General features: G+C 50.5%; 1 protein-coding gene across 1 annotated transcript; it reads right to left on the minus strand.

The window, feature by feature from the left end:
* Nucleotides 1–3038: 3038 nt before the first annotated feature.
* Nucleotides 3039–3520, minus strand: LOC147096063 (late histone H2B.L4-like). Its single transcript, XM_085974071.1, is given in 2 exon segments — nucleotides 3039–3351; nucleotides 3354–3520. Coding segments are annotated over 2 exon segments (333 nt in total). The 5' UTR covers nucleotides 3442–3520; the 3' UTR covers nucleotides 3039–3106.
* Between the last annotated feature and the right edge of the window lie 11114 nt (nucleotides 3521–14634).

Genomic DNA, 14634 nt, shown 5'->3' on the forward strand with positions numbered 1-14634 from the left:
AAAAGGGTAATTGGGTTGTTTTGTCACCTTATTTGTGAAATTGTTTCTTTTTTTGGGTCCAATGAAAAGAGAGGGCAAACTTTTGGGGCATAGCGCGGCCGAAATTGGCTCCCTCAATATCAGTAACAAAAATCAAGCTGTCAATCCAGTTTCTCCATGCCAGCTTGTAAAATGAAAATACACCAAACTGACAAGCAGTTTGCGCTAATAAAAACAGAAAATGCTGGAAAAACTCAGCAGGTCAGACAGCATTTGTGGAGAGAGAAACAAAATTAACGTTTCCCAGATGCTGCCTGACCTGCTGAGTGTTTCCAGCATTTTCTGTTTTCATTTCAGATTTCCAGCAGCCGCTGTGCGTTGTTTCTGTAAGCAGATTGCGTTTACGGTAGGCTTTTGTCTGAGGGATTGTGAAACAAAAATAAAAGCATTTCAAGAGAAGCGTAATAAATGCAGCATTCCCCATCATAGATTTTCAATAGCTGTAAGAACATACACAAAGGAGATATTCAGTTCCTGGAGGTGGTGCAGAAAAACGCCGCTTAACTTTTCGTCTTGTTCCAGTTTTTATTTTATCTATTGCAAGGCTATTAATCATTTTAACGCTCAATATTATTACAAATAGAAGGAAGACGATTGGGCAATTGGGATCGAATATTGCACACTGTCCCTGCCGTTTTCTACTGCAGCCAAGGCAAGTCATGAAGATCTCGTGTGATTTATCCAACTGGAAAGAAATGCTATTGGCTGAAGTTAACACGCTTTCTATTCGAGACGAGAGGCACGTTTCAGATGACTTTCTTGTCGCTTCCACCTTTCTTCGTAGCTTTTAAGATTCGTTTTGCACGTCTCATGTGGTTGTCTGCATTAATTTTTTTTCTGCCATAACTCTCAAAGGAAAGGCAATATAAAGGCCGTCACACATTGCCCCTAAATCCTGGGTGAATTCAGCAGATTGCAGCCTTGTGAGCCATTGTGTGTAGCTCTGTCTCTCCTCGTTGTCTAAAGCAGCAAAGAAAATAGCATGAAGTGCCTCACCGATATCCCACACAGAACGCTTCTGTCTGAACTCGCAATCCACTTGGATTCTTAATATTCACCCGATTTTATTTTGATGCCAATCCAGGCCTTCAGCAAATTCTCGCAATTCCCCTTTCTTTGAGCGGCGAACAGCAGCTACAGGGCTCGCCTAATAAAAGTAGTCGAAACCATTTACTTCATCAATATAACCTCTAATTTACCATTTAGTCCTGCGATTGAGACAGTGCCATATTATTAAATCCGGATATTCACCTGAATGATACTGACCAACTACTGTGTTTGTTGTGCCTAATATTGCATTGGCCCGATCACCAAAACATGCAACTAAATCGTTCTACAACTATGTGTCACTGAATCAGTGACGATCAATGCACTCACACGGGCTCTCTATGATAATTCGACTTTTTAGTTACAGATTCCCAAAAGGCCGAAGAGCAGGTAATAGGGTCGGTGCGTTTGTCGGTGTCACACTAACATACCACTAGAGTAGTTTTGTTGCTATGTAGAATCGTCAATTAAAATTGTTAGCTTGCCAAAAACGGCTTTAATCTGATTGCAGATTTTCTTATGTAATTAATAGAGCCTTAATAAAGCGTTGTGGAAGGACATGAGAAGCTTGGGCGTTTACAGATAGCAATTGCAAAATTCAGTGTGATAACACAACTTTTCCTGCTCTTTTTTTCTGCTGGAGTCTTGAGTTGAGCTAAACACACACCAATCACATTCAATATTCCACAGCAGCTAGCTGCTAACACGCAGCGACTTAAACGGCAGTGTCGAGAAATTAACAAACTAGCCGCAGGTTAACTGATGCGAACGCTCCCGGCAAACGTTTGGTCGCAAAGGATGCCCACAGAAGCGGCCTACTCGACATCCTATAATGACGGGGAAGTGTTTTAAGTGGAGTTAGAATCCACCAGATGCGGCTCCATGCACAGCAGCTAGACATTTCATCATTTGACACACGTTTCTGTTGATATCGACCCATAACAACCTGCCTACAAACAACTTCCCGGGCACATGTGTTGGCTCCGAACTACGAGAACCACAATTTCAAAGTGCACACTGTTGCCAGACAGCTGAATTGAACGCACAGTTGCACAAATGGGCATGCTGTTCAACGTTTTAAAAATTGGCTTTTTGATTTAATTTCACATGAGGAACGAAACCAAGTAGCCTTCACTAGATGAATCTTTAAATAATTGGCAAAAGAACCAGAGAGGAGATTTTTTCTTTAGGCAACGAGTTGTTGTGATCTGGAACGCACTTCTTGAAAGCAGGGTGGAAGCAGATTCAATGGGGAATTGGATAAACACTTGAAAAGGAAAACAAAAAATTGCAGGGCTATGGGGAAAAGAGCAGAGGAGTGGGACTAATTAGATAGCTCTTTCAAAGAGCCGGCACAGGCACGATGGGTCGAATAGCCTCCTTCTGTGGTGTATGATTTTACATGTAAGGAAATAGCTTTAAAAAAAATTGGGAAAAAAATGGCTAATATTTTAAGCGCCTTATATAAACAGCAGAAATATCATAATTTGTGACATCACCCTCGGGGAAACGACTATTCGTTTTAATCTTGAAGTAAGTACGACTTAGTAGTAGTTGAAACGAGTAGCATAGGTGCATTTAAGGGAAAGCTAGATAAGTACATGAGGGAGAAGGGAATAGAAGGATATACTGATGGGGTGAGATGAAGAGGAGTGGGAGGAGACTCGTGTGCAGCATAAACAGCGGCATAGACCAGTTGGGGCAAATGGTTTGTTCCTGTGCTGTAGAATCTGTAACTCAATGTAAATATTTTTAGCCCGTGGTTGACATAACCAATGTGCTGAATGTGCAATGCCAGATACAGCAAATTAATGGCAGAATTGTCTTGTCCGCCAAATACATTTATGCAGCTGTGTTAACATCTCGTATCAGTAAGATTGAAATATCTTCAGTGTCCATTTTTAAAATTATAATTGATAAAATAACCCCCCCCTCCTCTATCGTAACACCTTTGCTTGAATTTAGAGCCCTTCTTTGCTTATTGTGTGTGGCTCTTAAAAGAGCCGTTGTGTTTTTTAAATTATTTTACATGGTCGGCCAAAATGGAGTTGGTGTATTTGGTAACAGCGTTCATTCCTTCAGAGACGGCGTGTTTGGCCAGTTCCCCCGGCAGCATGAGGCGGACAGCGCTCTGGATTTCCCTGGCCGAGATGGTCTGCCGCTTGTTGTACTGAATGACGTGCTTGGCCTCGGAGGCGATGCACTCAAAGATATCGATAAGGAAGGAGTTCATGACACTCATGACCTTGGATGAGATCCGGGTGGCGGGTGAACCTGGGTCAACACCCTGTACACGTACGTAGAATAGCTCTGCTTGCGGATTTTCCTTCGCTTCTTGGGCACATTCTTGTTCATTCATTTAATAATTTTAAAAAAAACGACTGCTTCGACGCCTTGCGAGACAGACCTCCCATACCCGCCGTCTCCAGCATTACCTTCAGTTCCATCAACCTGCTACTCAATCAAATGAAGTAGCTCCGCCTCTTGAATATATAGACCCCGTTATGCTAATGAAGAATAAGAAAGAGGGATTTCCTATTGGACGAACTCTAGCTTTAAACCAATTACTTTTCAGATTGCGTTACTTCACTCGAAGGAGCGGGCCAATCAGAAGCGCCAGACGGTTTGGTTTGTGTCGGCGATCCCGAGCGGGAACCACTGGCAGCAGCGCGAGGTGACCTTTGACACCAAAGACCGCACCCAATGCAGCCAAGCGCTTGGGCTTTTCATCTTTATAAGCAATGCCGGTGGAGGATCTCCTGAAACATTCACAGAGACCCCGGCAATCTCTTCAGGGAGGCGTTAGACCCAGATGGCGGATAAGGATAGGTTAACCTGGTCAGTTCTCTAACCAGCTGTGATTTTCTAGCGTTATGTTTTAATTTTATCTGTGATAGTGAATGCTTCGCAAAATACTGTGGATGCTGGAAATCTGATCAACAACAGAAAATGCTGGAAACATTCAACAGGCCAGGCAGCATCCGTGGATCTGAACGGCAATAGATTGGGAGAAGGGGGGGTGGAAGTGCAGCGAGACCTGGGTGTCCTTGTGCACCAGTCGCTGAAGGTAAGCATGCAGGTGCAGCAGGCGGTTAAGAAGGCAAATGGTATGTTGGCCTTCGTAGCAAGAGGGTTCGAGCACAAGAACAAGGATGTCTTGCTGCAGTTATACAGGGCCTTGGTGAGACCACACCTTGAGTGTTGTGTGCAGTTTTGGTCGCCTTATCTGAGGAAGGATGTTCTTGCCATGGAGGGAGTTCAGCGAAGATTCACCAGATTGATACCTGGGATGGCAGGAATGACGTATGAGGAGAGATTGGGTCGATTGGGCTTATACTCGCTGGAGTTTAGAAGAATGAGAGGGGATCTCATTGAAAATTATAAAATTCTAACAGGACTAGACAGTCTAGATGCAGGAAGGATGTTCCCGATGGTCGGGGAGTCCAGAACCAGGGGTCACAGTCTAAGGATAAGAGGTAAGCCATTTAAGACAGAGATGAGGAGGAATTTCTTCACCCAGAGAGTGGTGAACCTGTGGAATTCTCTACTACACAGGGCAGTTGAGGCCAATTCATTAAATATATTCAAGAAGGAGTTAGATATAATTCGTAAGGCTACGGGGATCAAGGGGAGAAAGCAGGAACAGGGTACTGAGTTTGGATGATCAGCCATGATCTCATTGAATGGCGGAGCAGGCTCGAGGGGCCGAATGGCCTATTCCTGCTCCTATCTTCTATGTTTCTATGGAGAAACAGAGTTAACATTGAAACGTTAACTGTTTCTCTCTTACGGGCGCTACAAGGTCCGTTCATTTTATATATATTTTAAACGCAACTATTACTTTACTATTCTAACTCGATGCACTTTTTAATCAAGGTTTCAGTGTAAGAAAAAAATGCTGCCAATTTTCGACTAACTCGTGTTTCTAACCTCACATTATTTCTACTGCCCCCTTGTAGCCGACACGCTTTGGGTGTAATGAGGCGCCAGATTCTCCCCCCCCCCCCCCCCCCCGAAGAATGAGCACAAAATCTGCAGCAGAGTAAGGTCTTACATTTATTTTAGTGACTGATTTTAAAGTAAACCTTCAATATTACAAACATGTCCCTAAGTAAATGCTGAATACATTCCGTCACATGAGAGAGCGACAAGTTCATAAATAACTGGAGGCAGCTGATATATATTCAAGAAAGAGTTGGATATATTTCGTAGGGCAAAAGGGATCAAGGGATATGGGGAGAAGGCAGGGACGGTACTGAATTTGGATGATCAGCCATGATCTCATTGAATGGCGGAGCAGGCTCGAAGGGCCGAATGGCCTACTCCTGCTCCTATCTTCTATGTTTCTATGATACAATGCGATCCGGTTCAGGTTGAGAATCGAGAGGAGGAGGAGGAGGAAGAGAAATCTTTTAGCATCTTTTTGTGTGGCAATCTGTGAGTGGCTCTGAAAAGAGCCTTTTGTGTTGAGCCGGTTCGCCGCTCCTGCCCCGCCTCTACCTCCTCCTCGGGGCCTGTCGCTTACGCCCCAAGGTCCGTGAGGCTGCGGGCCACTTGGGGGCTTTTCTCGGCTTGGCCGCCGACTACTTCACGGTTTTCGGCCCCTTGGCGCTCTTGTGGGACTTTTTGGCCGCCAGCCTCTTGGGAGGCGGCTTCTTGGCCCGCGGCCTCTTCTTGGCTTCTTCCTCCACCTCCTCCCCCCCGCCTTCGGCCTCCGCCTTGCTGTTGAGCTGAAGGAGGGCAGCCGCCGGGGTGGAGGTGGGTCCCGCCCCCGCCCGGCACCTTGCCAAGCAGGGACTGGATGCTGGAAACAGCGGCGGCGGCGGGGCCCTTCTCCGGCTCATAGCCGGAGGCCGAGATGGTTTTCTTCAGGGCGGCCAGCATGGCGGGAGCCGCCGCCTGGTGCTCCTTGGTGGCGGCCACCGCCTCCAGGATCTGCCCGGCCACCGTGGTGCCTGTCTTCTGCGGCCGGTAGGCGCTCTTCTTCTTGAACATGTGTAGGAGGGCGACCGCCAGGCCGGTTGCCGCGGGAAGGGAAGGTGCGAGGGCGGCGGCTTCAGCCTCAGCGGCGGCGGCGGGCGGATCCGCCTTGGCAGGTCCCACAATGTCAGCCATCGGTGCCGGCCACGACACAACAAAGATGCGGGAGCGGCGGCCGCTTTATATCGGCGCAAAGCGGACGCGATAGAACTGCCCGCTTGCCTTTTTTTTGTGTTTCTCCCGCGCATAAAACGGCCGGCCAGACTTATCTTGCAAATGAGAAAAAAAAAACTTTCGACAGATGACTCCAGCATGATTTGGACAGATTGGGCAGATGCATGGCAGATGCAGTATAATGTGGATAATTGCGAGGTTATCCACTTTGGTGGCAAAAACAGGAAGGCAGATTATTATCTGAACGGCAATAGATTGGGAAAAGGGGAAGTGCAACGAGACCTGGGTGTCCTTGTGCACCAGTCGCTGAAGGTGAGCATGCAGGTGCAGCAGGCGGTTAAGGAGGCAAATGGTATGTTCATAGAGTCATAGAGTTATATAGCACAGAAAGAGGCCCTTCGGCCCATCGTGTCCGTGCCGGCCATCAAGCCCTGTCTAATCTAATCCCATTTTCCAGCATTTGGTCCGTAGCCTTGTATGCTATGGCATTTCAAGTGCTCATCCAAATGCTTGAATGTTGTGAGGGTTCCTGCCTCTACCACCCTTTCAGGCAGTGAGTTCCAGATTCCAACCACCCTCTGGGTGAAAAAGTTCTTCCTCAAATCCCCTCTAAACCTCCTGCCCCTTACCTTGAATCTATGCCCCCTTATTATTGACCCCTCTACTAAGGGAAAAAGTTCCTTTCTATCTACCCTATCTATGCCCCTCATAATTTTGTACACCTCAATCAGGTCCCCCCTCAGCCTTCTCTGCTCCAAGGAAACCAACCCCAGCCTGTCCAGTTTTTCTTCATAGCTGAAGCGCTCCAGCCCAGGTAACATCCTGGTGAATCTCCTCTGCACCCTCCCCAAAGCAATCACATCCCTCCTATAGTGAGGTGACCAGAACTGCACACAGTATTCCAGCTGTGGCCTAACCAGCGTTTTGTACAGCTCCATCATAACCTCCCTGCTTTTATATTCTGTGCCTCGGCTAATGAAGGCAAGTATCACATATGCCTTTTTAACCACCTTATCTACCTGTTCTGCTGCCTTCAGGGATCTATGTACATGCACACCAAGCTCACTCTGATCCTCTGTCTTTCCTAGGGCCTTCGTAACGAGTGGGTTCGAGTACAGGAACAAGGATGTCTTGCTGCAGTTGTACAGGGCCTTGGTGAGACCACACCTTGAGTATTGTGTGCAGTTTTGGTCGCCTTATCTGAGGAAGGATGTTTTTGCCATGGAGGGAGTGCAGCGAAGTTTCACCAGACTGATACCTGGGATGGCAGGAATGACGTATGAGGAGAGATTGGGTCGATTAGGCTTGTACTCGCTGGAGTTTAGAAGAATAAGAGGGGATCTCATTGAAACTTATAAAATTCTGACAGGGCTGGACAGACTAGATGCAGGAAGGATGTTCCCGATGGTCGGGGGAGTCCAGAACCAGGGGTCACAGTCTAAGGATAAGGGGTAAGCCATTTAGGACAGAGATGAGGAGGAATTTCTTCACCCAGAGAGTGGTGAACCTGTGGAATTCTCTACCACAGAAGGCAGTAGAGGCCAATTCATTAAATATATTCAAGGAGTTAGATATATTTCTTAAGGCTAAAGGGATCAAGGGATATGGGGAGAAAGCAGGGACAGGGTACTGAATTTGGATGATCAGCCATGATCGCATTGAATGGTGGAGCAGGCTCGAGGGGCCAAATGGCCTACTCCTGCTCCTATCTTCTATGTTTCTATGAAATTAAAAGGCGAAAAGCGCTCTGATTATTAGGGAAAATTAAGTGCCGGTGTGAAGATTTTCCCCTGCTTGAGTCGGGATCACTCCAAGCTCATACGATGGCCTACACGAAAGATCACACACACACATCAGATGGATGGGCACCACACAGGACACGTTAGTTATTAAGCTTTTAGTTTGATTGGATCCCCGGTTGGATTATTTTTCAGTGGTACCCTCTTAATGGCGGTGTACTTACTGGACTTTTGTCCGTTGCCACCTTTCCTGATCCAATTAAAGTGTTTCTTTTTGAAATACTAATTGATGAACCCCCCACCAATCGAATTTCACAGCCCAATTTCACAGGCTGTTGATGGACGGTAGTTTTTTTTAACAAAAGTTAAAATTAATTTTCCACCCTGTATTGTTTCCTACATTACAACAGTTTACTAGACTTCAAAATTATTTCATTGTCAGTGAAGCGCTTCGGGATGTCTTGGGGTCGTGGAAGGCGCGATATAAATGCAAGTCAATTAAAAAAAACTGAACACACCTTTCTCCCAAATGCTGGACGAACTGCTGAACGTTTCCAGTAGTTTCAGTCATTTTTTTGTTTTTAGTTCCAGGTTTTCCATTTTTTGTACCTGTAAAATGCACCGCTTGTTGTTAAAACAAATTACAGAAAAATACTTTAAATTAATTGACAGGAGTCTGAGACAACTAATGTAAATACTGGAGATGGGGAAATCTCGGACATTCTTAGACTTGTTTTTATATTCATATATGTCCCAACGACAGACATCCTATAAAGTGATTTCATTCGATTTTGTGGACGAGTACTCGACATGGCTGGCTCCTTGTCCCCTAGACTGATCGTAAACTTTTCTCTGCATCCAAGATTAATGTTAACGGAGGATAACACTAATACGATTGTTTAACACATAAATGCATCGGTTACACAATTTAATAGGACGGTGTCTGCATTTCACTAGTAAATACATTACACTAGTGTTTACTCGGGTCATTGTGCTGGTGTGTTTTTTGTTCAGTTTCCACATGCAGTGAATCCTAACAGAGGTGTACAATTACTGAACTGGGTCCATTCCTTCTTGCGGATGCAGCAGCCCAGCTGGATTTCCTTGGGAATGACGGTGACCCGCAGAGCAAGGATGGCGCACTGTCCTGGGAGCCCCACCTCAAGCAAAGACCGGTCTTGAAATCCTGTGCGATGTCCCCAAGCAGTTTGAAGATAACCGAATTCGTGGCAGTGGCGGGTTTGCGACTGAGCCCATGGCGCTCGGCTGGTCTTGGCGAGGGTTCTTCACTCCCGTCTTGTAGTCACGGCACTCCTAGGGGGGCAGCAATGGTTTCTAAATCTGTCTTTCTGAGGCGTTTTCCCCAAACGGTTTCGCCTCCTGTCACTTCCTCTCTGGCGCTCGCTCTGAACTCCAAATTGAAGCTCAGAAAGATGCGAGAGAACGCTCCCGGAGTGGAGGGCCAAATTATTTGCACCGGGGGCTATTCCCGAGATGTTAGTAATCTACTGAAATCCCCAAACCCCGCTCCCCACAACAATTCATAAACCAAAGACGGTCCTCCCGAGCCCAGCAGTAGTTTGTCTGCCGAGCTGCCGAGAAAGGCGGCTGGAGAAAAACAAGTCATCACCTGCTGCTTCCAACATCACCTCACTGGGGAACCGACTTTAACTCAAGTCCAAACTGAGATGCGGAGAGCAATCAGAGCAAACATTGCGTCTTCTGCACCGTGCTGGCGAGTGTAGAAAACAGTCACGAAAAGGCAGGAAAGAAAAGGATGCAAATAAATAAATAATCGATGAGCTGATGCCAAGATTTGACGTTAAAAGCCTTTGGCCTAGAAATTCAGTCTGGACACTTTTGGGGCGCTAAAGTCGGGCGCTCGCTAAAGTTAGCGCCCGCCGGAAAGTGTAGGCCACATCGCCGAAATTCAGTAGAGTTGGCCCTAAGTTTGGCCGAGCGCTGAAACTGGCGTTGAAATGCTGTGTTCCGGCGCTAAGCCGGCGATGCGGCCTAATAACGCCGAAGCCGGGCGCAGCGCAGGTGCGGTCATGTTTTGATTGACAGCAGACACCCTGACGCCGGCCAGCTCTTAAAGGGGGAAGGGTCAACTTTGACTGCTGCCACGCCCTGCATACTGGAGCCCTGCAGCTAGGCCTCAGCACTACTGGTGTGCCAAAATAGCGCCTGGAGCAATGGAGAGGGCCCGTGAGCGAGCGCAGCGCTTCTCAGAGCATGCTCTGAGTGTGCTCATTCATGGTGTGGAGAAGAGAAGAGAGATCCTGTGCCCGGACAGTGGCAGGAAGGCTCCCAGGAGCCAGTACAGGAGAGCCTGGGGCAAAATCGCCCGCAGGGTGTCATCCACCTGTGATGTCCCCAGGAGTGTGGACCAATGCCGCAAGAAGTTCAACGACCTCACTCGGATGGTGAAGGTGAGTACCCTTTCCAGTGTCCCCCTCATCCTTGCATGTGCACCTCACATTATGGGCAAAGGGACCTCAAAGGCCTAATGGGCAGCCCTCCTCCCGCAGCAATGGCACTTGCATGTTCATCAATAGCACTTTCTGCACTTAACGCACTGGCCAAGCCATTCGACCATGGGAGGCAGTGCACCCAGCAACAGGGCACCACACTGGCCAAGCTATTCCACCATGGGAGGCAGTGCACACAGCGACAGGGCACCACACTGTACTTAGAGGCCGTCCTTTCTCTTGCAGGCCAAGCTGGCGAGCAATGTAAGGAGCCAGGCTGTCATTGGTGGAGGCCGTCCCGAGTACCAGGCGCTCACTGATCTGGAGGAGAGCGTGGCGCGACTCATGCGTGGCCGGGTGACTGGCCCTGTTGCGATCGGCGAGGCGGACCCTGTACTGGTACCCACTGGTAAGGACATGACCGGTTGCACCTCTCTCGTTGCCCTCGCGCTTCAGATCTACATCCTTTCCCACTGACCGACAAATGCGCATAATGCACCACTCAGGCCTCCCTCGCTGACGGCCTGTCCTCACTCTAAAGCTACTCTTGTGCCTTCCTGCTTTCAGCTGGTGAGGAGGAGGTGGTCCCTGAAGCACAGAGAGCCAGGCCCTTGGAGGAGGAGGACGTCGAGGACCAGGAGGAAGGCGGCACATCGGGGGAACCCTCCTCCGCGCCAGGGGATGGCAATGGAGGGGAGACGTCTGGCCTGCAGGAGAGCCAGGGGGAGGTGTTGGAGGGGAGGGCCGAAGCTGGTCCCAGTAGGGTGAACGCACGCGGGAAGGGTCCGGCAGCACGCCAGCCTTCTCCCCAGAGGGGGGAGGTGTTGGAGGGGAGGGCCGAAGCTGGTCCCAGTAGGGTGGACGCACGCGGGAAGGCTCCGGCAGCACGCCGGCCTTCTGCCCAGAGGGGGGAGGGCAGAACCTGGCCCAAGTAGGGTCGACGCATGCGGGAAGGGTCGGCCAGCTCGGCGGCCTTCTCCCCGGAGGGAGAGTCCGCACTCCAGTCCGGACACGGTCCTCGCCCAGGAGGTGCGCGTCCTCGATGAGATGTCGGCGGCGTCTGAGCGGCGCCACCAAGAGTTCATGGGGGTGGTCGAACAGATGCCTCACGCCATTGAGTCCCTGGCTCAGAGTGTGGTGGCTTTCGGGGAATCACAGGCCAGGGGGTTCGAACAACTCACGGCAGCGCACGACAGGGGTGTCCAGCAACTGGCCGCAGCGCACGACAGGGGTGTGCAGCAACTCGCGGCAGCGCAGGACGCGGGTGTGCAGCAACTGGCGGCAGCGCAGGACGCGACTCGCGAGATGAGTGGTGCCGTCCAGACACTGGCAGAGCTGATGCGGGCACATACCAGGGCAGTTCGGGCACTCACTTCTGCCACACTCGCTGTGGCACGGAGGCATCGCCATGGCACCCGCCGCCCTGCTGCAGCACAGCGGTCTGGCCTCCCCCAGATTGCTGCACTTGCTACACTGCCAGCCCGGCCGAGTGCCAGTGTCTCTGGCGAGCAGCGCGCACCTGCCATCAGCCAGCTTGCCCCCAATGGTGCTGCCGACACTGCCACTCCCCCAGCCAAGGTGCGACGAGCTGCTGCTAAGACTGATGCTGCCCAGCCACAGCTGCAGCAGTCAGCAGCTGGCCCCTCCCGGGCCAGGCCTCGTCTAGGCCAACCCCCAAGGGCATCTGCCGACACGCTTTGTGGCCCTCATGAGCCTTCCCCCAGCCTCGCCACACCCGCAGGGCCCAGGTTGAGGCGGAGCAGCAGGTCGGCCAGGGGCCGGAGAAGCCTGTCTAAGGACTCGCCCTCTCGGCACACCCATTAGAGTGTGGTGAGAGCGGTTTCTTTTATATTGGGGGGCTTGTGTTGTGGGGGGCATTATTTTGTTAAGGCCGAGGATCAAGGCATTTTTTGTTTTCATGGGGGTGTCTCTGTTGTGGGGGGGGGGCTTATTTTTGTAAGGCCGCTGTTGAAGGCCTTTTGGATGGGCAAGTTTTGTTAGTCCTCCCCAGGTTTTGGGCGTGACAGATGTTTTTGACTTTTTTGGGGGTCTTGTCTGTTTTTCTGTTTCATGTGGGAAGGGCCCTGAGTTTGTGAAATAAAGCTTTTGATTTATTCAGCATGTCCAGGTGTCATGTTTGAAGTGGTTGTTGCGTTAACCGGCTGAGGGCTTGCGGAGCGGCTGCTTCAAGTGTGTTCATTGCCACAGGCCATTCCCTGACAGGGGGCCTAGAAGTGTCGATCAATAAGCCCCCGGCGGACGGCCCTTGGCCCTTGTCGCTCCCTCCTGGGCTGGTCCTCCTCCTCCTCCTGCTCGTCCTCCTGAGGTGGTGGTGCAATGCCAGGTGGCAGTGCCTGAGTCCTGCGGATAGCCAGGTTGTGCAGCATGCAGCACACGACGACGAACTGGGAGACTGTATCCGGCGAATACTGAAGAGATCCTCCGGAACGATCCAGGCAGCGGAACCGTTGCTTGAGGACGCCTATCGTTTGCTCGATGATGTTCCTTGTGGCTTGATGGCTTTCGTTGTATGCCTCCTCCGCTGGGGTCCTGGGCGCGCGGAGTGGGGTCATGAGCCATGTACACAAAGGGTAGCCCTTGTCCCCGATAAGCCATCCCCTTGGTGGAGGCTGTGCCTCGAACATGTCAGCCACAGTAGTCTGGCGCAGGATAAATGCACCGTGGCTGCTTCCTGGGAAGCGGGCATTGACAGCTAGGATGCGCTGCCTGTGGTCACACACCAGCTGTACATTTAGGGAATGGTAGCCCTTCCGGTTGCGGTAATCCTCGGCATTGTGGATAGGTGCCCGCATAGCCACATGCGTGCAGTCAATGGCGCCCTGCACCATGGGGAAGCCCGCGATCCTGCCAAATCCGACTGCACGCAGCTCCTGCCTCTGTCGGGTCATGGGGAAGGAGATGAATTGGTGTCTCCTCGCGTAAAGTGCATCGGTGACCTGCCGGATGCAGCGATGCGCGGCGAACTGGGAGATGTTCGCTATGTCCGCAGCAGCGGCTTGGAAGGAGCCGCTTGCATAAAAGTTCAGAGCCACCGTGACCTTCACTTCCACCGAGAGAGACGTCCTGCACATCAGCTGTGGATGCAGATCTGTGTGAAGCAGCTGGCAGGTCTCTGCAACCACCTCCCTTCTGAAGCGCAGCCTCTTCACACAATGCGCCGCAGTCATGGTGAGATAGGACACCTGCTGCCGGTATTGCCTGAGTGGGTAAGGCCTACGTTGCCGACGCCTGATGGCCCCTCTGCATCTAGGCATGGCTGGCCCTCTCTCACAGCGTCTGCGAGCCCTTCGCACATAATGCTGCAACTGAGGGTTGGCCCCCCATACAGCCCCCATAATAAAGTTGAGAACAGATAAATCACAATGAATCAAATGTCAAAGCACTGGCCAGAAGCCAAAAATACCTCTCCTATGTTGTCCCAAATCTGTAACCTCTGTCCCTTGGTCTCTGTCCAGAAATCCAAAGCAGTAAAGTCATTGCAGCAAAATGGCTGGGCTTTATAGGTCAGTGTAAGTGCCCTTTAATTTGCGCTCCCCGAGGCCCACAGGGCCTCTTTTGCGTTCCACCTCACAGTTCTTAGCAGCGCCACGCCCACATTGGGCGGGCGCCACTGAATTTCCGGTTTGGGACGCACAAACAGCGTTGCGCGACGATATGACGTCATAAGCTGCGCGCGCACCTGAGCGGGCGCAAACACTTTGCGCCGGCGCTAAATGTCAACTGAATTTGGGCGTCGGCGCAGATCGGACTGCGTTCAGGCGCTAAGTGTCTAGCGCCGGAAATATAGCCCTTTTATGGCGTTAGCGGCTGGCGCAACCCACTGAATTTCTAGGCCTTTATTATGGTAAAAGGAAGAGAAGAACTTGAAGTTCTGGGAACTGTGTTGTATTGAGATAATTGGCTTCATGAACTGTCTGTCCCAAATTACATATCCGGGAAGGCATTATCACTCCAGCCTGGCCCACGGTTTGGAAATAAAACCAATCCCCTCGTGTAATGTGTTTCTTCTTAAACATTTAAGGAGCTGAGATGAGCCCAGGAGGTGAGACCTTTGGCTCTGCAGCGTCCGGTTCGCCTGGTTAAATAGCGCCGGCTGCTGGAAACTCTTCATTCCCCAACACACACTCAGATAGAGAGAGAGAGAAAAGGTCCCAGCCCAAGCC

Source organism: Somniosus microcephalus, unplaced genomic scaffold (assembly GCF_052327205.1).
Source record: "Somniosus microcephalus isolate GS21.2 unplaced genomic scaffold, FLI_Smic_1.0 unresolved_chr1, whole genome shotgun sequence".
Classification (NCBI taxonomy): Eukaryota; Metazoa; Chordata; class Chondrichthyes; order Squaliformes; family Somniosidae; genus Somniosus; species Somniosus microcephalus.